At 40.0% G+C, this 22,597-nt stretch overlaps 1 protein-coding gene across 9 annotated transcripts in view; it reads left to right on the top strand.

Moving 5' to 3' along the window:
* Positions 1-22,597, top strand: part of MAST2 (microtubule associated serine/threonine kinase 2) — a 192,297-nt gene that overhangs the window by 155,808 nt on the left and 13,892 nt on the right. For all 9 annotated transcript variants that reach the window (XM_017824605.1, XM_017824607.1, XM_017824606.1 and 6 more), the window contains 13 exons: positions 520-621; positions 4,476-4,608; positions 6,246-6,307; positions 6,974-7,059; positions 9,039-9,247; positions 10,452-10,590; positions 11,004-11,136; positions 12,510-12,675; positions 13,757-13,858; positions 15,562-15,684; positions 17,919-18,028; positions 20,435-20,589; positions 21,622-21,926. In XM_017824605.1, the coding sequence (XP_017680094.1) occupies positions 520-621; positions 4,476-4,608; positions 6,246-6,307; positions 6,974-7,059; positions 9,039-9,247; positions 10,452-10,590; positions 11,004-11,136; positions 12,510-12,675; positions 13,757-13,858; positions 15,562-15,684; positions 17,919-18,028; positions 20,435-20,589; positions 21,622-21,926 (1,825 nt within the window). The remainder of the gene's footprint in view (positions 1-519; positions 622-4,475; positions 4,609-6,245; positions 6,308-6,973; positions 7,060-9,038; positions 9,248-10,451; positions 10,591-11,003; positions 11,137-12,509; positions 12,676-13,756; positions 13,859-15,561; positions 15,685-17,918; positions 18,029-20,434; positions 20,590-21,621; positions 21,927-22,597) is intronic.

The following is a 22,597-nucleotide window of genomic DNA, read 5'->3' as shown; positions in this document are numbered from 1 at the left end:
TTGCTTGTCTGCTTGGTCCTACATGGCATGCAATGCAGTGCTGCATTTGTTCAGCAGGATTGATAAAATTAAAAAAAGGAGAAACTGAAGTTAAGTTTTTCTTGATGATGAACAGAAGTAGTTCAAATTCTAGCTGACAGTAAAGCCTAGAAATATGTGTGGCTGTTAGTCATTACCTAGATGTCAGTGTTGCCTGGAAGGTAAAATTGAAAAAAATCAGTATTCCCCTTCTCATTTTAAAAAATAAACTAAAGCCACATTGTATCTAATATAATTGATAGATGATATAATGCAAATAGAGCCTTTGAAATATCTCTTGCATGATAATAGGAGTCAGTTGTAATGGAAAAGCTCTATGTGACTTGGCTGAGCTCAGCTCATTGCCTGCCCTGACTCAAGTCACGCTTCTGCTGCTGAGTTACGGTCGCTGAGCTGGGGATTGCTCTGTGTTCATCACCTGGCACACAGAAGTGAAGAGTTCAGTGCTGGGCCTGTAATGTGATGTTCTGCTCTCCACAGGCCCACGAGCGATCCGAGAGCTCCGAGGTCGCCTTCGTCACCCAGCTGGTGAAGAAGCTGATGATTATCATTGCTCGGCCAGCTCGGCTGCTCGAGTGCCTGGTAAGTGTGTGCAGGATCTAAAGAGTGGCCTGTGTTTGAGGAGATAAGGAGCAACAAGCCTTCAAGTGAAACCTTTAAATTCTCATTAAAATGTTGATGTAAAATAAATTGATATTTAAAAAAAAAAAAAAAAAAAGAAGTGCTACGTGTCTTTTGAGTTAATATGGAAGCATCTCTCTGATGGACTGTCAGCTGCAACTGCAGCTAAATTGTATTTTGGTGTAAAGTTTATGGAGGGGCCTGATGTAGCTGTTGGCATTATTCCATGCTATTTGATGCCACCGGATTTTCCTTCTGTTGTTGGTAGCTACAGTAAGGAGCCTGTAAACAAATGTATGGTGTGAGTACGGTGTCCAAAACACCGTGCTAAGGAAGATCTGTCACTAAGGAAGAAGTTCCCTACCATTATATAAATGGTGTTTGGGCTTTTGGACTCAAACCCTTACTGTAGACCAAGCAATTGAAGGGAAACCTGGTGCCAGGTTTTCCCAGCTGTGATCACACAGTGGGATAGAGGAGTGTGAGATCCGAGGAGATTTAGAAGCCTGGGTTTGAAATCCTATTTGGTGCTATTGGAATTTGTGCGAAAGCAAGTCTCACTGCTTTTTAAACAACTTAATTTGGTTAATAAGAATGTCTTTTTTAATTTAATTCTATAAAATGGTGAAAAGTGTTTAGGCAATCCCAATGAAATAGTCCACTGTGTCCTGAAGTCCTGCAACTCCAAAAATATTTTCTAGGTACAGTGGAGAAACAGCGTGAACATTCATTTTCACTGTCATGCCACAGCAAGAGGGTTAATATAAATCTTGAATATATATGGGAAGAGGTGATCAGGCCTCTTGTATACACAGCTATGTGGTGTTTTTTGGTTATAGGAGTCAGTTCAGTGACTGCATTTCAAAAGGATGTTGAAAAAGTGGTTTAGAGTATAGGGAAGAGTCAGCAAAAATTATGAGAGTGCTGGAGAAGGTGTCACAAACCTGCAGTGGAAACTTATTTAATGACAGGATGAAATTCCCTGGTGTGTCAAAGCACACACATAGTGGTTCTTTCTGGACATTAAAATGGCAGAGATGCTACATTTGTTTCAGTCATTAGAGAAGTTGGCTAGATTAGGAATCTGTGGCTGGGTATAAATGCACAGTTAACATGTGAAGAATGTTGAGGGCATTCATGATAAAGTCCATGGGTGACTTTATCCTTGGAGTCACTAAAGGTGGATGAGTTTTGCAGAGATTTCTTTGACAAAGTCGACAAGAGTCTTTCCAATGGGACCAGTTTTTGGAAACACCTGCAGAGGTCCTAAGAACGAGTAGACTTTGGAGGGTTCTCTTGGTCCTCCTCCATGCCCATCAGATGGATTGTTTTGCTGGGAACCCTACAGTAAAAGGAAGACCACTGTCAGTGATGAAGTGGGCTGCACAACCAGCAAGATAGAAGCCTACACTTACTTATTCCAGATGTCTCCCAGATTACATTGAAAATCCTGGGTTCACCTCCTTTCAGACTTGGAGTTCTTTGATTTTCAAAACCATTTTTGTGATTTAGATGATTTTTGTGACTCCAGTTATCTTCCAGCACTTCTTCAATTTTTTTTTTTGAAGTGAAGACAGTGAAGAAAGGAGACAAATTTAAACTTACCGTGGTTGTATTTGCTGCATTCACCACTGTCATTTATGCTTGTGTACACTCTAACAGTAACACATCATCTAGGAAAACATGAAACTTCAGTGAATTTTATGCATCCATCTCTATACCTGCTAAGAGTTCCAAACTCAAGGCACCTCTTAGCTGCAAATCAGTGTCTCCAGGTTCCTCTATGTCTTATGCACCTGATGTTCTGTAAAGTGAGTGGGAGCAGGTGGAAGCAGCGAAATCACTGAGATTTGAGTGATGAATTCCAAAGTATGTGGTGACAACCTCGACAATGAAGTGGCTGGAGTCCAAAGTATAAAAATAATATTTGGATCTCTGTGTTAGCCTTCCTTGTTTTTTTTAACCTGCATTGCCTTTCTACCATTTTTTTTCCAAATACATATTTTAATCTGGTGACACGAAGAATTAAATATTAATGTTCCTTTTATCCCATAAAACAAAAAATATAGTAATGGATAGTCAACCATTTAAATAGCTTTTGAGAACTACATCTCATTTTTGTTTTTATATACTTTTGTAATTTAAGTTTTAGCTTCAATTATATGTGAATTTATAAGCATTTTTTCTACAATTTAATATTGAGGTTAATTTCAGTGACACAGCTTCTTCTTCTTTCTTTCTTGTAAATAAATGACCATATAAGCAATGCTTGTGATGGTTGTGATTGTTTTAATGGAGTTGAAGGCATTAAAATATTCTTAACTTAAGCTATTTGGCTTCAGTCTTTGTTTACCTGTTGGACTGTGAAACATTTATTGACAGAGTGAATCTCTGGGGCTTCAAGAAAACAATAATGTGTTTTGTGCATCTCTGAAACTAGCTTTGGGAAAAAGTGTCTAATTTATTCTTTTTTCAGTTTATTTTACCGTAGCATCTGCCTCTACATAGTAGGGATCATTCTTCTGTATTTAAATGATTAAATCTACTATAAAGAAACCAAACCAGGAATTTATTTAATTTCTTAATTTTTGAATGTTTTAATTTTTTGTCACCAAGTTTGTTTTCTTTTTAATTCTGTCCTTTACTCACCAATAAATGATTTGCAATTATACCTTGAAGAGTCCTTTCTTGACTCCAACGTCCCTTTCACCTTCCTCTCTGTATTGCACTGTTGACCATCTCTTTCTGGTCTGGCTCCTGCTCTCTGCCAGTTCTGAGAGTCTTGATTAATCCTTTTCCAGAAGATTTTGGAAGGAACTTTGTTTCTTGCATTGTTACTGTCTTTGGTGAGAGCATCTATCCAAGCAGCATTACTTGGAGCAATCACGGAAAAGTGCATCTGTTCTGTTTCTCTAACCATTCAAATATCTTGACATCATTACAATCTCTAATTTCCTTTTCTTGTTTGCAGTTCTGTGCTCTCTTTTCTCTTATGCTGCTGACCACACTCACATCAGTTCTTTACTGATGTCCTCACAGCTGTGTGTGTAACTCTTCCCCTTTTATCCCATTTCACTGGAAAATTTTTGAAGAAACTTGGTGAAGCTGCTCATTGCTGGTGAATGATGAGGTTTGTAGGGGAAAGCTAAAGTTAACTAGTGAACTTGCTTCTAAGCAGGCTGCTCCTGCTGCCCAAACCTTTCTTTTATTTCCTCTTGTATCTGTTAGTCCAGTAAAAGAGATCACACCTTCTATAACCTTTCCTGGCCTTAGAGATCACATACACCAAGACTGAGTTCCTAAGATGATCCTGTACTATGTTAAAATAGCAGCTGTTTTTTTATTAGTAATTTTATTAGCAATTGCTAAGGTTGGGACAGTTACAGGATTGGGTGGGGATATGGTTTGATCAGAAGTGACATCTGACAGCAGGAAAGGTTTATGTTGTGCTAAGTCACCTGTCAGATAGAGGTGGCAAAAGGTGGTGCCTCAGTCCTCATAACAGACCTTTCCCTGTCACATCTCAGTGTGGCAAAACTGGGAGGTGTGCCCACACTGATGCTTACATTATCAAGACCATTTTATCTGATAGTTTGGGCTTGGTTTGTAAAAAGTCCCTACAGTCTTTGTCCTGTTTTGGTTTGCAGATCTAAGCCAGTGGACACCCAGCAGGATTTAACTGTCTGTTGTTTTTGCAGAGCAGAGTGGGAAGAGAGTTTCTGAGGAATCTCCTGTTTGGAGGAGAAACCTTTACCTTCATAATTGTGAAGCTGCATTATTTACCTCTCTCTGTTTCTCTCACTGCTTTGCTGTAGGAGTTTGATCCTGAAGAGTTCTACCATTTGTTAGAAGCTGCAGAAGGCCATGCCAAGGAAGGGCAAGGAATTAAATGCGACATTCCTCGTTATATTATCAGCCAGCTGGGACTCACCAGGGATCCCCTGGAGGGTAAGAACTCTTGTTTTATTCTTCCCAAACTGTTGAAAGGATAGCCAGATCTACTGGTCACTACATAACTGAAGGAGGGTTTTATTTTATTGCTTTAATTTCTAGGCCATTTTTCTTTATTTTCCTGTTTGCTCTCAAACTCTAGACTGTCCTTTCCAGCCCCATGTCCCAAAGGAATGTTGCTGGGATAAGGATTGCACATCAACAGTGACAGTTCTTTACTTATGGTATTAATAATGTCTCCCTGTATTGTAGCTGAAACAATGCTAGAAAATGGCTTTATGATATAACTGTTTTCCCTGTGCTGTTGGACAGTAAAAGTTAATTTTACCTGTTATTTTTATGATCTGCCTGCCTGCTAGTGGCCTGGTTGGAAAGTATCTTGTCATCCCACTTGGTTGTCCTCTCTGGGAAAAGTGTGTTTGTTGTGATTTTCCACAAGAAACCAAGATTAGCATGAATTTTTAGGTGGAGGTGAGATTGTGTTTTTACATGTTGCATGGCAACTAAACCAAAGAGGGTAATGTAAGGACAGAAACAGCCTTTCTGCTAGGTGCCAGAATTGCCTCTGGTAAATTTAATATAAACATGCCTTGGCCCAAATGAGCTTAACTTTAGAATTAGTGAGTTAATATTTCTGCCTGGCAGTTTTCTAGCTGAAATGACAAGTTTTCCGAGCATTCTCAGCGTGTTCGGCAACAATAGAAAGTGTGACAGAGACTGGAAGTTACTGTGGAATATTTCAGTGATCTAACCATACTTTTTGCTATCTCAAGAGAGCATAATATTAACATAAATTAGTAGTCTGGCTAGGACTAGTTTAACTTCTGCAGTGTTTACTGAAATGACAGTGACAGGTTGACTTCAAGTGAAGAGCTCTTTGGGAAAATTTCTACCAAAGATTGCTAAATGCAATTTAATAGCATTTGTTGAAATCTGACATTAAAGGGAAATTTCCTTTGATCCCTGTCATGGGAGAGAACCTTTCCATTGCTAATTCCCCTTACTAAAGACAAATTTTCTTTAGAAATGTGTGGAGATGTCAAGGTGCCTCATTTCCTTTCTGTAAGGAGGGCACCCAGAAATGTCAGTGATGTCTGTTCAGAGACTAGCAGTTAACGTAGGATTTGGGTTTGCAAAGTTTACAGCATCTCCTACGACAGCTGAGTAGCCTAAACTAACTGACTTTCTCCCACTTTGCTGCTGCTCAGCATTTTGCAGAATCAGACCTGTCTCATGTAGGGACCACAGTTTGAAATGTGATGGTTTTTCTTTCTGGAGCACAGAGGTGCCACCAGGCCATATGCGGACATATATGTATGGACCAGGTTTTAATATTAACTAGGTAGCAGTTTCCCCAAACGTGCATTTATTGCTTTTACTTATTATAGAAACCATGTAGAATAAGTCAGGCTGAAATAAGAGCAATTAATTATATTCATCTCTCTATAAAATACTGCCTGCAGTGTACAAGATGTTAAAGGTTATCGCTGTATAATTGGGGTGACTTTTTACAGAGGGGAAGAATGTCCTTCATCATCCACAAGCACCTCTTAAAATCTTGTTTTTCTTGTATAAACAAAGAGAATACTGTTTGATTGAGATCATTAGGAGTAATCTTTCCTCTTTCTTTTCAGAAATGGCCCAGCTGAATAGCTATGACAGCCCAGACACTCCTGAGACAGATGATTCAGTCGAGGTAAAGCAATAATACACTCACTCTGTCTAGCACTTTTTTTTTTCTATGAAAAGAAGTAGTCTACAGTAAAGAATTAATTATAATGCAGAGTAATTTTAATTAAAAAAAAAAGTGCTGACATTTAAAAGCACATATTACAACTAGAATATGCACTCATAAAAATGTGGAAATCTTTACACAGTGGTGGTGAAATGCTTAAAAGTTGCAAACAGGCGTTATCACCAAGTTTTCTTGATTTTTTTTTTTTTAAATTTTATTTTTACAAATAAAAATCATCTGGAGGAATTCTTTATATCTACTTTTGTACAATGTGATGCGTATGGAAGAGAGTTGACTTAAATAAAAAGCACTGGAAAAATTTAATTGTGTAACTTGCTAGGTTTCTTAGTTGTTCATTTTGTTGTTTTGTGGGTTTTTTTTAATGTAATATTGAGGAAGGGCCTGAATCTTATAGCCCACTGACTTTTTGTGCTAATAATTGTGGAGGGAATCTGCAAGCACCCTAAGGATACAGGCAGTTGTCCTAAAGCTGAGGACTCCAGAAGTTTAGAAATGGATTGAATTGGAGTTAATGGTGCTTAAAGAAGAAAAGGAAAAAAAATAAAATATATATAGAATGAAGTCATTCCTGCTCCTGATTTCCATTTCCTTGTTATCTTTCCCCAGAGCCGTGGGGCCTCTGTCCAGTCAAAGAAAACTCCATCTGAAGAAGAGTTTGAAACTATTAAACTGATCAGTAATGGTGCTTATGGGTAAGGCTTTCAGACTTTCCATCAGAAGAAAATGCTATTGTTGTCCTACCCAGCGAAGGGTTGTAGCAAAGTTTGATAAATGCCTACGTTTTGTTGGGTCCAAAGCATAAATTAATTTTGCTCAGGTCTTACAGAGGTTCCACACTCATCATATCTTCTGCATTCTTCTGGGAGATGCCGTTTCTTTCAGGTTCCTGGGGTTTCTTAGACAACAGCTCCTGTACCTGGGCATAGTTCCTGGCTGTGGAGTCCTTGCATTGTGCTGAACTGACACAGTCTGCAGCTCAGGGATCTTTTGTAAAAATTACTTGCCCTACATTAAAGCTTTCAGAGTATGGTATTCTTGTCCCTCTGTGGCACAAGTTCTCTGAAGCCCTTCCTGGCTGATACCTCAAGCCTAGTTTTCCATTAACTATTTCTGCACTATTTCTGTGTGACAAGTGGGTAAAATATAGACACTTCAGCATCTTAGCTTGAGGTGACAAAACCATTTTCCCTAAACATTGCCTCTAGGGAAAATATTGCCTCTTAGTTTATTGTGAGATTTCCTAAGTAATAGTAAAAAAAATGTAGTTCCATGACTCATAAAATTACTTTGCAGCAGTTTGTTTACTGCTTATCAAGGCAGTGTGTAGTTCCTTTCATGCTGTCTTGTTAAGTTCTGTGACTTGTATTTTGTTAAAGGCTAAATGAGTGAGGGTAAGATTCTGTACCTGCAAATATTATTGATGATTGATTGAAACAGCAGGAATATTGAGGAAGAAGTAGTTTATGCTTTTCCATTCTTCCAGATTGTATGTATAACACATGTAGCTGTTTGTGAGCACTTGAAATGCTAAAAGAAATGCTAGAATTACACTGGGGAAAATCTACTGTGAGGAGCTCAAAAAAGCCATTAGATTTTATTGTCCATTGAAGAATCAAGTATGAATTCAGTCAGTTAAAACTTTAACTGCTCATACAAACCTATCCAGAATTTTAAAAGACAGTTCCTTACTCTTTGCAGTTCGTAAATCCTTACCAATGAGGTCATTAGGCTGTTACTGAAAAGCAGTGATACTCAGAAAGTCGTAACAACAAAACCTGAGCATGTGCTTGAGTGTTTTGTGGAAGTGGGTGCTTAGTTAACATCCACTCACTTTTTAAAAATTATATGTGGGAAAAGTGTAAAGATGTTTTTAGTCAGTGAAGACACAACAGAGCATGTTGAAGAGCCATGTTATTAGACAAGAAGATTTTATCTTTTCAGTCATATTTCTGCACAAGCCTCATGTAACTTTGTAAAAGGGGAGAGAGAAGCTGTTACATCTGTCTTCATCCTGGGTGTATTTTATAGTCAGCTGCTGGTGAGGCACAATGCCATGTTAAATGTAATGTACTCCAGAGAAAAGGAAACAAGTACTGATTCAATAAGGCAGGCAAACTGGATGAAAATTTTATTTGCAAACTGTATTATTAATGTGCAGGAATCTAATGATCTGCAAATGATAGAAATGTAAGAGATACTTTACTGAAGGAATTCCCCAGTGACAGTGCTGCATCAAATTAATTTTATGGAGCTTGGAAAGAAATCGTGCTGATTCCATACGTTTTTGACAACTTTTTAAAGAGAAATGGTGACTGTAGTGTTGAGAAATACATGTTTCTCTGCAATGATGCTTAAGGAAGTTTGTGACATTTGTGTTTGAAATATCTCCTTGTTAGGCACATCAGCAAAAATGTTGCTTTAGTCAGGAAGGCAGAGTAGCTTTGGGAAGGAAGCATCATGGGGCTCCTTCTTTTCTAGGGAAGCTTGCCACTGAAATGGGACTTTATGGAGTCGTGGATAACTCTGTTAAGATCCATTCAAAACAGTTACAGTCCTTGTTTAAAAAAAACCCAACAAAACAACAAAACCACAAAGAACTCCAAACCTAAAAGCACGACAAACCAGCTTGAACTGAAACTGGAACTTTTCCTCTTGGCGCGTTGTTTTCCAGGGCGGTGTATTTGGTGCGGCACAAGACCACCCGTCAGCGTTTTGCCATGAAGAAGATCAACAAGCAGAACCTAATCCTGAGAAACCAGATCCAGCAGGCCTTTGTGGAGAGAGATATCCTGACGTTTGCCGAGAACCCCTTTGTGGTCAGCATGTTCTGCTCCTTTGAGACCAAGCGGCACCTGTGCATGGTTATGGAGTACGTGGAAGGTACGGCTGTCACTGTCCACGCCGGCCGAGGGTCCTTAGGTGGGGTGGCTGCATAGTGTGAATCCCTGTGACTGATCCAACGTGGCTGCAGTTTTGCTGAGCAAACATAAAGCCACATGTAGAAAGCTGCTGAGGTCAGAAGTCAGCATGAACTTTCCAGTCCTCGCTGAAAAGAAATTCTCCCACTCTCCCGTGGGATGGCACGGCAAGATCCATAAGATGTTTGCTTGGCATTGCAGTTAGAAAAAGGCATTTTGAGAAACACAGTCTTTGTTCTTTAGCAGCCTTTTAAAAAATAAACTGCTATTTTATGCTGGGGTTGGGTTTTTCTTTTGTTTGTTTTGCTTATCCTTTGGAATATAATTTGATTTTGTTTTATCACTATATCTTATTGTAAGCAATATTTTTCCACTGGTGGATAGGATTAATTTCTTATGCCTTGCTTGCTTGGCTGGATGAGAAATAAGCTTATAGTTATTGTATCAGTGCTCTTTCAGATAAATTAGTGGAATGAAACCAGAGGTATTGACAATAGGAAATTTTAATAATAATTCCTCTTCGCAAGTAGTGATGAAGGTCAAATGAAATGTGTGACCAATGTTCCTTAAGGAACCTGAATCAGGGGTCCACAGGCTTATTTCCATGTCTGCCACTGTGTCCAAAGGGATGGCTGCCTCTGCATGTGTTGGGAGAGCCAGTTAGGAGTCGTAGAGGTGTTTACTTACTACTTTAAGAAGCTTGCATATCAGAAATAATATATTACTGTATTATATTTGAATATTGCTACGCTAGTATATATAATGTATATACACACCACACATCATATTTCACTGTGTTACTGTATCAGTCACTGTATATTTCTATATTGATAGTAATAACCTGGTGGTGGGAAGCAAAGGAATTTATAGAGAGACCAAGCAGTCATGAGCTGCCCTTTCTTCAAGGCTTGCTTAGTTTGCAAATGGCATCTGTACAGTCCTTGTGCAGGCCAGCCCAACATACATGGATCTCAGTTCTCCTAAGATTTTAGTATTTGGTTTGAGTTCAAGATGGAGTGTAGAGAGAGATTCAGAATTCGTACTAAGAGGGTTGAGAGATACAACCTTTAGAAAACTTAGTCTAATCTAGTTTTGCAGACCCATAGCTGTTTTTTCTTCCTGATATCTGCCATTTCACTGTGCCACCTGTGCCACTCTTTTTCTAGGAGGTGATTGTGCTACGCTTCTCAAGAACATTGGTGCCCTACCTGTTGATATGGCAAGGATGTATTTTGCTGAGACTGTTCTGGCTTTGGAGTACCTACACAATTATGGGATTGTTCACCGTGACCTAAAACCTGATAAGTAAGTCTTTAGCCCCCTCAGAAGGTGGAGGGACAGAGCTAATCCTTCAGGGGCTTTCTCTGTAGGTGACGGGAGAGGGGAGATCTTCAGTGGCATCTCACATGTAGGAGATTTTGTGGAGTCTCTTGCTACTGATGTAGAACCAGATAGGCACTGAGAAAGGGTGGGAAGAATGTATTTAGATATTATCTCAAAGCTGTTGCTGCACTGATGAAATTATGGCAGAAGGTAGTCTCATTCCTAGTTGCCTTGGCTGCTCTATGATACTCAGTTGCATAGGACATTTCTTCCAGGTGTTTAATAGGGATGTAACACTGAGATCTTAGCACTAGCTCATGTTCTTCTGGTTTTTTAAATTGCTTTTAGGAAACAATTAATTGAGTGTTGGATTATTTTACTTCTCTTTCTTCTAGTCTCCTGATAACTTCCATGGGTCACATTAAACTAACAGACTTTGGACTGTCCAAAATTGGGTTAATGAGTCTTACAACCAATCTTTATGAGGGACACATTGAGAAGGATACCAGGGAATTCCTGGACAAGCAGGTAAGCTGAAAAATTTTGTCCATTGATGTGGGATCAGATGCAGCATTCTGTCTTGGGATGGAATCAGAGTTTGTAGCACTCCTCTGCCTCCACGCTGTGCTGTGTGTTGTAGAATGGGAGGAAAAGATGTAAGTCCATTCTAATGTTTGTGGATAAATTGTTATTGTTTGTTACTTCAGTTTCTTGTTTTGGAGTGATGCACTTTAGCTCTTACTTTAGGATTTTGAAAGGGTGGCCCAGGCAGCAGTTCGGGTGTAAACAGAATTTGGTTTAGGATGTAACGTGTGTTTTGCTGGAAGGTTGTTCCACGATCTCCCCCTTCTGGTGCTTAGAAAGTTCATGGCAAGTTTCTATATGTTTCTTGTAATTTTGTCTAATAGCTTAGACATTGATTTTTATCCCCATGATATTTACTAAGGGTCATTTTTCTCCTTAGCCTTCGTTTTACTAGGCTTAACCAGCTAAGTTGTTCCAGCTAACACGACAGATTTTCCTTTGATGAATGAAGAGCTCTTCCATGTACCTCTTTAAGTTTGAGTTGATGTTTCCTGGGCACAGCTGACAGAAACTGTTCTGGATGCAGGCTCACCAGTGCCTTGTATAATGGGATTAAAAAATACTTCACTCCTCTGAAAACACCTGGGATCAGAGCTGAGTTTTTCTTTTTTAGCTGTGCCAAGTGTTAATTCATAATGATCCTGGGTTACTGTCTTCCTTTGCTTCTGAATAAGGATGCTTTTTCTAACAGAATTGTCTTTGGTCACTAGATCACGGTCTCGCACTTTGCAGTGTTGTATTTTTTTACAACTATTTTGTTATTCTTGTTGCTGCTTCTAAGCCCCAGGCAACTTAGATCTTCCAATGTGATTTCCTTAGCTGTTGTCCATGCCAGCTGTACCTCCCAAGTTTAAGGCTGAAGTGTGTAATCATGCTGTGCTGCTAATTCTGCATCTGTGAAACTAAATTCTGCTAGCACAGAAATGTGAGAGGTTTGTCAAAACTCAGTTCCTGATAGCTGTTGCTGTGCCAGCAGACATCCATCAAGCAGACAGACCTAAACACACAGAATATGCATTTTTCCCATATGCTTTACTTTACATGCACCAAAGAACTACTTAGCTGGCACGTCCACACTAGGAACATTTCATTTCATGTGGCGTTATTTCTGTGCAGGCAGGTAGTGTGTCCTTCAGATATAGGCTCTTGCTCCATGGAAGTAGTTCACAGCATGAAGTGGTTAGTGGCAAAACATTAATAACTTCCTTGTAAAGCTCTGAGGGGGGGGAAGAAAAAAAAACAACAACACAGAAGTAAGCTTTGACGTGAATTTGGCAATTTGTAAATTTATGGCTTTCTTGCATGTTTCTCTTGAGGTCTGTGGGACTCCAGAATACATTGCACCAGAAGTGATCCTGCGCCAGGGCTACGGGAAGCCCGTGGACTGGTGGGCCATGGGAATTATCCTGTATGAGTTTCTGGTTGGCTGCGTTCCTTTCTTTGGGGACACACCTGAAGAGCTGTTTGGACAAGTGATCAGTGGTATGTACATATTTCTGCTCTGGCTCTGAAGGGGTTTCAAAGTGTGCTGTGAAGTAAAACCTTGAAAATATCGAGGGTCCGCGGTTTAGTCAGGAAGGAGCAGGTGTAAAATAATGGGGTTTAATTTTTAGTATTTCTGACTTTCTGGGTCAAAGTAGCATCTGTCTGATTTCAGCTATGGGAAGTTGATGAGTTGCTTAACATCTTGGTACATAGTTCTGTCACTATGCATGGTGTGGGAGTCATACAAATCCTTGTGGGACTGAGGAAAAATATTTGAGGATTTTTCTGTTCTGTCTTTTAACTTTAAGTTAATTCTCGATTTAAGTTCATTCTCCATTCTTTGATGGAGAATGTGAAAGGAGCAACCACCAACTGGTCTAATTCAGTCTGATTTTGATTATTGTTTCTGTAGTCCAAAAGCCAGTCAATTAGTAATTTTGTATAAATGAAATAAAAGGAAATTCTGAGTACAATACATTGAAGCTGTTGTACTTGTTACCTTCACGTCTTGTGGCTTTTAAAACCTATCTCCTTCTTGCTTTGTGATGATTGCTTCGTGTTCACTCAGTGAATATGCCAGTGAAAACATTTCCTACTGGGAATGCTTTCTGAAACCGTAAATTTTTAACACACTTGGCAAATGTCCTCTGTGAAAAGCAAATTTCAGCAAAGAACTAAATATGATGCATGAAATCATTACCTGTGAATTGTTCTCTCTGTTCCAAGTGTAACAGCTGTGGAATGTGCGGGCACGAGATACAGCCACAGTATTGTCACTGTCATTGTTTATGGATTGTCATGGAAGTCCCATTTCATACTTTATTAATAGAGTCCTTAATGCTTTTTTTTTCTCCACAAGCACTGCTTGGATTGACAGTAGCTTTAACTGATGCTAAATTTTATGCATTTTGGAAAATGTCAATGCCTGAATTATATTAAGTATGCAAGCTGCTGCATTCAAGGTATTTACGCTTCTGGGGCAGTTCTGAACACTGCACTTTGCATTAGAGGGATGTGAATGGTTATTCAAATTAGTCAGGAAGCTGGTAGAAAATGTCAAGTCTCTTTTTGTCCCCAGATGAAATTGCCTGGCCAGAAGGTGATGATGCACTGCCACCAGATGCCCAGGACCTCATTTCTAAACTTCTCCGACAAAATCCTCTGGAAAGAATGGGAACAGGTATGATCCTTGTGCATGTAGGAAAGTGGCCAGAAGCAGGAGAAGCAGTTACCTTGCCAGTGATGAACACACACCAGTGTTGAAAAATGCTCATCTAGAGCTGGGGCACAGTTTATACTGGATTCAATGAATCTCGTGTGATGAAGCTCTGAGAATTAGTGTCAAATGTTCATGAATCAGGCAGATATTGCTGTCTAGTTTGGGAAACGAGAGGGGCACTGTCAGCTTGGCAACATAACTTCTCTGATTTGTGCTGTTCCATTATAGGCTTGAGGGGTGTATCTCCATTTGAGCAGTGTATAATCAGATTTCTTTGAAATTCTCTTTGACTAGGGGCTTAATCCCCACCATGGATGTGAATTCCTGGATATAATAAAAGGAAAACTTTCCCATTCCTAGGGGCCTGTACTATAGAGTTCTCCAAACACACAGCAAAGTCTGATAAACTTTTTGGCTAAGCCAGATCTGTATGTCAGTCTTTCTGTATTATGAGGTCAGATTTAAAGTTTTACAAACCAACACTTCTTGTTTCCTCATAGTAAATAACCATAAATAATCTCTAGCTACACCCTTGTTTTAAAATAATCTGTGTAATGCTGTGGCTTCACAGCACAGTTCTTTCATTGATTTGATTAGTTTGATTTAATTTGGGATTTTCAATTTGAAACTAGACTTTAAGGAGAAACCCCATATATATATATATATAAAAATATATACACATATATATATACACCCCCCACATATATGTCATATATATATATCCCCCATATATATATATTTCATATATATATATATATGAAATTCCAAGAGGCACATGTATCCAGCAGACTTAGCACACGTGCACACAAGGGTGATGAATAGATCATGAATTAATAATGCTATCAGATGGTTTTCACATGTTCTTCTCTACTTAAAATCCATGTACTTGAAAGATGTTGCTGTCATGGAAAAGATGTAGAGTTTCTTGCCTTATAAAATGAGTTGATGGACTGATTTCTTTGATTTCTTATATACCTGTAATGCTGAGGCTGCTGTTTCACTTGGCGTGTTGTAGTGCCACTGGCACTCAGCAAACCTTTTATCTCTTTTCCTCTGCTCTTTCTTCTCTTTTTAAAAAAGACAGTAACATCTTTTATGAATATTAATTTCATTTGGAAAAAAATGCACATACTGGTAGACAGTCTTTAGTTTTTCCTTCTGGGTACCCAAGCTTCTGAGGTTAATAACAAAAAGATACTAATTCAAGAAGATTTGTAAGGCCTTGCCTTGTTCTAAGCATATGAATGAGTTTATTCACAACAGTGAAGTCACTCATATGCTAAGTACCTCTCCGAGTTTTCTCTCTGTATTCAGTTATGAACAAGATGAGATTTAGAATTCGGAAACTTTAAATTAAGATGTTAATCATTCTAAGTCTTCCAACTTTCTGTGGAATATAAATAGCAGATGCTGTCTTCCACCCAGTTTAGTCATGTGTTGTTGTTAAACAGGAAAAGGAGGTGGGAAGGAGGAAATCTTGTTCAGATTTTATCCTGCATGACCACTTTGGTAAAAGGATAAGTTGTTTCTCAAAATTCCTGGAAAATGCGTGACTTAAGTGTACTCGAGTACATTCTCTTAGGCTCTTGATATTTTTAGGGTTTGTTTTTCATGTTATGCAAATGCTGAAAGAAATACTCTGCAATAAAAGGTGCTTATTTCAGGTAGTGCCTTTGAAGTGAAACAGCATCGGTTCTTTAAAGATTTGGACTGGAATGGATTACTTCGGCAGAAAGCTGAATTCATCCCACAGTTGGAATCTGAGGATGACACAAGCTATTTTGACAGTAAGACTAAAGATTTAGCCTAAATGGCATCGTATTTCTTGTGCATATTTCATTTTTGAAATTGCTAGAGATAAGTCATTGTTAGAAATTGAATAAAACCATTGATGGAAATTGCCTTAAAAAGTTTCTGTTGAATGCCAAGTAAGGTTTCTTTGAAGGAAAATTAATTTTAAATGAAAAAAATGTTGCTGCTGAAGTCAGTTGGCCTTTCACTGGTGCCTGTAGTCCTGCCAGCCATGGCCCTGCGGGGAGAGGTGCTGCCGTTGTCATGCTGGGTTTATTACACTTCTTCCAAAGCATTTGGTAAATCCAAATTCCTTGAGTTTCTGAGCAATATGATCTTTCCCTAGTGACCGTTTTCAGCCAAAAAATGTTTTTAAAAAAACCCAAAACAAACCCTAAACCTTGAAGACAAGTATGTAGGGAAAATTCTTAAGAGATTTAAAGTAATTTAAATTATTTTCACTGCAAGTATATCACTTTAGTATTATTAACTCTAATGTGATATGAAGTGAAGTGTCTGTCTGGTGTGTATAAATGTCTGGGAACTGCCATGGTATCAGTGCTGTGTAAGATTCCTGGTATTTCAAGATAAGCAGCAGACAGAGTCAGTGCTCTTGGGAGAGAAGGGAGGAGCGTCATGGGAGGGATGGAGATCTCTCTGTTCCCAGAGCCTCCGCTCCCTAGGTTTTCTCATTTGACTGGAGGAGCTGAGCAGGTGGAGAGGGTTTGGACTTGTCACTGGGACAGGGGATCTTTTCCCTACTCCATCTGCAGAACAGGATGATACTGGGCTATTTCAGTTCCCTAAGCTATGGAGATTTCTGCTCTACTTCAATGGAATCTCTTCCATCCTTGGGCCGTGAGACTGGTTGAATTTGTATGAAGCACATTTTTGCTCAGCTCCTGCACTTTGCTAGGGGGAAAGGGAAGGAGGGAGCAGCCTGCCTGCAGCCACTCTACAAGAACAGTGATCCCATTTAGACAGTGCTCTTCCAGTTTGGGGAAGGGGCTTTTAGGTAAGGGGTTGGATGGAGAGGTAGGATGGGAGAGAGAGAAGGATTGAGACATCTCTGTGTGGTTGCTGCAGACACCAGTTTGAGTCAAGCTGTGCAGAGGGGGCAAAGGTGGATTTTACACCTGTTGAGGTTGTACTGGTACAACATATAGGTAGAAACCAAGGTGGTGGGGTGTTCCCACCACTAACTGGACTTACTCGACATGGAAACTTGAGCTCTGGTCCACTCAGGTTTGGACCAACGACTGGGAGAGGCCCAGTAGAGCAGCCATGAGCAGATGCTGGTGGGTAAAAGCACCACGTTGTGTTCAGGGCTGCAAATCACTGGTCTGTCAAATAGGGAATGATGGTAAACCCCCCATGTGCCCAGGAATGCTCAGCAGGTTGTCGGGTGACTTTGATGTGAGTCCTTCATAAAGGCTGGAATTCTCACATCAGGAAATATCTCACAAAGACACTGATAAGAATTGGCGTTGCTGTTATAAACCCTAATGCAAAAAAATTTAGAATTTATAAAAGTAGCTTTCTGGCTGATATGGTGCCTCAGATTTGGCTCAGTGTAGCTATCAGCTTTCTGTAGCCAAACTTATTAACGCCCACCCTACAAAATCCGGTGTGGCTGGCTTAGAAATCCAGTGCTGCAAATCTCAAAGCACAAAATCTCTTTGGAGGCAGTTTAGATTTTTGCATTAAAAATAGCTTTGCATATTGGCTGCTCGCCCATTTTCTTTCACAAAATCTAATCCTTTTTCTAGTTGTAGGATGGAGAAGAGGAAATATTTTTTTGGGGTAAATATTTTTATTTTTTAAAGTGGGCTCGTATGTATGTATGCAGGACAGACTTTGTACAATCAAAAAGCTGTTTATTGGAAAGTGGCACAGTGAATTGTTTCCATGTGTCCTTCCATATGATTGTTTGCTGTAGGGAAGAAATATCCCTCCTATGAAGGGTCTGCAGGATGAGGCAGCTTCTGAGTATCAGCTGCTTCCAGAATGTAATACAACTGATGGTATAAGATAAATTCCGTGCCAAGGAGATATTCACTGGTAATTGCACAGGATGAGCAAAACTGGCTGGGTATGTTTCAGTATTAAGGGAAATACCCTTTGTGGTGTATGAACATTTGAAGTTCCTTAAGTAGAGCAGTAGGAATGCTTGAGGTGTGAGTTATCAACACTCCCTGCACTGATGCAACGTGCCATGTCTGCTTCCCAGCCCGTTCGGAACGGTACCAACATCTGGATTCAGAGGAAGAGGAGGACACTAATGATGATGATCACGTGGAAATTCGGCAGTTCTCCTCATGCTCACCAAGGTTCAGCAAGGTAGGAGCGTGCTGACTTGATGAAAGAAAAGAATCTAGAGAGGAACACGGTCCCGTTGCTTTGTATGGGGTAGATTTTAATCATATGGGTAGTGTGTGGAATTGCACAGCATGTATTCCCTGAGGAAAGAAGAAAACTGTGTGTTGTTTATTCTGTGGTAGTTGGGGGCCTATTAGAAGGTGAGTACCAGAGTAATTGGAGAATTACATTTTGTATTTCCTAATGTTTCAGCAATATGCAGGGTACTGCAGAGGTCTCTTCTGCTTCTGATACAGTTTGATTTACTAATGACTTGGATGCTGGCACAGGGAGTATCCAAAGCTTATTTGCTTTGAACAGTGTCATTCTGAAAGGGTCTTCCAGTAGGTGACAAGATGGTATTGGGATGAAAATGGATTCTGACATTTGGAATAATGGTTTAAAATCAAAGGGGGTAAGAACAAGGGTGAAGTTTACATCTCTGCTGCTGTTCATTGTCTCAAATACAGCCTGAGGAACAAAAGACAGAGTGACCATTTCAAAGAACAGGTTCTGGGCATATAGTGCCTCATGATTTACATGTGCCAAATTATTGAAGGAAAAGGCAGTTTCCATACTGGGTTTAGCAGTAGGAAGGCCATAGCTGGGGTATTCTGGCCTGTTCTGGGCAATGTTCTTGAAAATAAGCATGGACCAGTAAAAGGGAGTCCAGAGGAAAGCAACAAGAATGACCTGAGATCTAAAACATAAAACCTAACCATACATAACTGCTGGAAGGAAAGGAGTACATTGGTCTTCCTGTTCTACACAGAACTGATATGAAATGATGGGTGCAAATGAGGTATAGGGTAAATGGTAAGAAAAAGCTTCCAATACTGAACAATAATTAAGTGCTGGCACACGTTGCCTGGGGAATTTGTAGAGTTTCCATCTCTGGTGATTTTTAAGAACAAGTTGGAGAAACATCGGTCGGGTGTTAGAAGAGAGTGAACTCTGCTCTGAGGTGGGGAAATGGGCAGGAAGCCCTGAGGAGGTCCCTTGTAGCCACACATTCTGGATTCAGGGCTGTACAGGTCTTTCATTCTTACTCAGGTGTTCTGAAATAAAAAATTGGAATTACAGACATTTTAAAATAGTACAACTCCACTGTTAGCTTGGATAAAATATGGTATGTTTGGGAGGGGGAGAAGGGAGAAGAAATGCTGTTTTAAGGCTGGCTGCCCTGTGAATTGTATTTCCCTCTTAGTGAGATGGGAGTAGGAATTTTACTTAAGAGCTCTGAAAGATATTTCATTTTTTTCATGACAGTTCCTCCAGTTTTTCCACTACTGAAGTAAGTTTTTAAGGACCAGTTTGTTCTTCTTTGTCCTCAACCAGGCTGCAGTGGTTTAAATAACAGTTACTCTTAATTTTTTGGAGTTGCTCCTGATTTGCATCATCAAAAGTATGTTTAAAATTGGACCTGAGGATTAGCTGGTGTTTTGAAAAAGTTCTTATGAGTACGTAGGGGTTTCTTTCATCTGCCTTTTCTCACCATGAGTATTATTCATTTGTTAGACTGAAGCTTTTCTTTAGGGTTCAGTGTTTTTGCCACAAAGGGAAAAAGTTCACTTTTAATGAATTTTTTTTAAGACCTGGAAAATTATACAGCATTTGTAATGTGGGAGGCATAAAAGGCTCATTATATTTTGAAATTCTTGTCTGACAATTCAGCCATATGATTTATTAATAGTTATCTTGTTGATGCTCTGAATTTTTAATAACATTATTTTCATTAATCTCTTCTTATGTAAATTAGGTCCACAGTCAAGTGTAGTTTTAAAAGGATGGATTTTTTTTGCTTAATCATTTAATTATTTAAAGACGGCTGTAAAACCAAGAAAGGCACTTTCATTAAGCTGTCAGCCTTATAGTAGATTCCTTGAGGAGGGCAGGACTTTTTTGTTCTGAAATAAGCTTGGGGCAATGCTGATAGACTGATGATAATGAAATGGGGTCATGAGCATGATGCCTATCACTGAAGTGAATTTGTATTGTAAGATTTCAAGATCCAGATGCCAGCCCTCAAGAGTTTTGGAGCTGTCTTTTCAGCAGTAGTTCCTCTTAGATTTGAGAATCATTAAAACAAAACAAAAAAAATCAAGTAATTTCCAAAAGTTTTAGTATTTCTATTGTGTTTTCAGAGGAGAGGTGTTGGGTGCTATTGTAGAAAAGCATGTTTAATGTTCCCGAGGCTTGCATTTTGCCTTTCCTCCCTGGCACACCTCGAGCATGTCACATCTGTACTGTGTTATTTGGTCAAAGAACGTTACCAAGTTCATGCTTTCAAGGAGTACCTTCCATTTTGAGAAGAGATTTTACCCCTTGATCAGAAAAGGCCTTGTGGGTTTGTTTTCCCTGTACAGAGGGATCTTTTCCTATGCACAGGTGTACAGCAGCATGGAACGTCTTTCCATCCACGAGGAGAGGAAGACTCCACCACCAACTAAACGGAGCCTGAGCGAAGAGAAAGACGACAGACTGGACAGCCTTGGTGGCCTGAAGAGCCGAGACCGCAGCTGGGTGATTGGGTCTCCTGAAATGTAAGTCCTGTAGAACTAAGCCTTCTGGTTTCTCACAGCATCTAAAGAAAGGCCAACCTGTGCCAAAAGTTCCTATGACCACTGTTAGGTCGATATGTGGTATTTCCACAGGGGAAGCCTGGAATAGAATAGCTAAAAATGAATGTGTGGAAGTGATACCGTCCTTAAATGTATCTAGTTAAGTGCTAACATCTTCTGAGTTTGTAGCAAATACTTTTAATGAATTTAAAGGTGTTCTAACCTTAAGTACAGGTTTCCTTTGTGGAAAGACCACTTACATCAGAGAGGTACCCACATCAGTTTTTTTCTTAAATTACTCCAAAGTCTGGTATTGCCAGACTTTTACCACTTGTTACAAAGTAGAGAAACCATTAGGAAAGATCAAAGTTTCAGAAGTTCAGAATATGCTCCAAAAATCTTGTGCTCTAATAAAAAAATGTCAGTAAAATATATGAATACCCAGAATTTGAATGCTGACCTTGTTTCTAGCATTACTGAAATAATTGTCAATTTACCTTAGAAATGGGATATCTCTCATTTTTTTGCTTTTAAAGTGTAAAGCTTTTACACTAACGTTTGGCATTAGAAAGAGAATAAAGTGTGGCAGTGACCTAGTCCGTGTGACTCCATTAAAAACAAAAACATTTTATAGATTACACTCTTGACTGAGGTGCACTTCATCTTGCATCAGGCCTTCCTGGCTTCAAATTTACAGCAACTTTGAAAGAAAAGTTCACCTAATTCCAAAAGGAGCATGGATGATGATTTGCATTTTGTAATGTGATTTTTATAACATTTAATATCATGTTCATTGTACTGTATTTTTCTTTGGTTTTATTCCTTCCTTTCTTAGAAGCTTAACAATGGAATATGTTGGAAATCTAAATTCATGTGATGCCCCAAGCCTTTTGTTGTTTTGAGTCCCGATGGTGAAGCTTGGTTACCTAACCTCACCTCAAATTGGCTTTGGGTGGGTTTGTTCGTTATCCCCCTGGTTTAACTGGGGGGGCTCCGTCTTGGTTCCTCTCTTAGATTGCGTAAGCGCTTGTCCATGTCCGAGTCCTCGCACACGGAGAGCGACTCCAGCCCTCCCCTGACGGTGCGGCGGCGCTGCTCGGGGCTCCTCGACATGCCGCGCTTTGCCATCTCCGCGGAGGACGAGGGAGCCGCCCTCAAGAGGCCGCAGTCCGAGGGGATGCTCTTATCCACCGTGCAGTCGCGGGAGGGGCTGCCGGTGCCCATTCCAGAACAGCCTGTGGAGCACGAGCTGCCGCTGGAAGGTGATGCCGGACCCGCCACGCCCTCCACGGCCGCCAGCAGCACCTCAACACTGACAGGTACGTGCTCAGTGGGATGGTGGTGCCCAAGAAGGCCGTGTCAGCTTGCAGGGGTTAACTCTGTAAAACTGGGTCTGGGTGTCGGGTGATGTGACTGTCTCATGCTGAGTGGTTATTTTAGTGCAGTTCTGTGGATGTGCTTGCCTTTGAAATAATAGAAGTGGTTTCGTCTCTCCAAAATCTTAGATTTCAGTCCTGTCACTTCAAATTGGTTTAAGTCTTCTCATGCTTGAGACCCATATGATCTATGCCTACTTACAGCCACCGGGTGCCTACCTGAGGCAGCATTAATTTAAGCATTAGTCAGAACAGATCACTGCTGAGTTGGAGCTGGAGAACGTGGGGTGTCAGCCATACCAACAGATCCCTGCTTCACATGGTTTTATTCATCCCAAGAGTTTAGAGTAGAGACTTGAAATATGCTGGGGAAGTGGGGCTTGTGTCAGGGACATGCTACTTTCTGTCACAGCCAAATATGCCAAAATTCAGTCAGTTGGAGGCTTAGAAGAGTGCAGCCTAAATTTAGTAGAGTGAATCTTAGAAGTCAGTGTTTGACTTCTCAGGAACTTTTACTGTCCTAGGACTGTTCTTCAGCACTGGGCTGAGCTGGACCTTCCCTGTGATGGTGCCCTGGCCTATGGTGGTGCAGGACTGGGGTGCTGGAGTGTCCC

Source organism: Lepidothrix coronata, unplaced genomic scaffold (genome assembly GCF_001604755.1).
Source record: "Lepidothrix coronata isolate B3197 unplaced genomic scaffold, Lepidothrix_coronata-1.0 Scaffold112, whole genome shotgun sequence".
Classification (NCBI taxonomy): Eukaryota; Metazoa; Chordata; class Aves; order Passeriformes; family Pipridae; genus Lepidothrix; species Lepidothrix coronata.
This window is presented reverse-complemented; position numbering and strand designations above follow the sequence as displayed.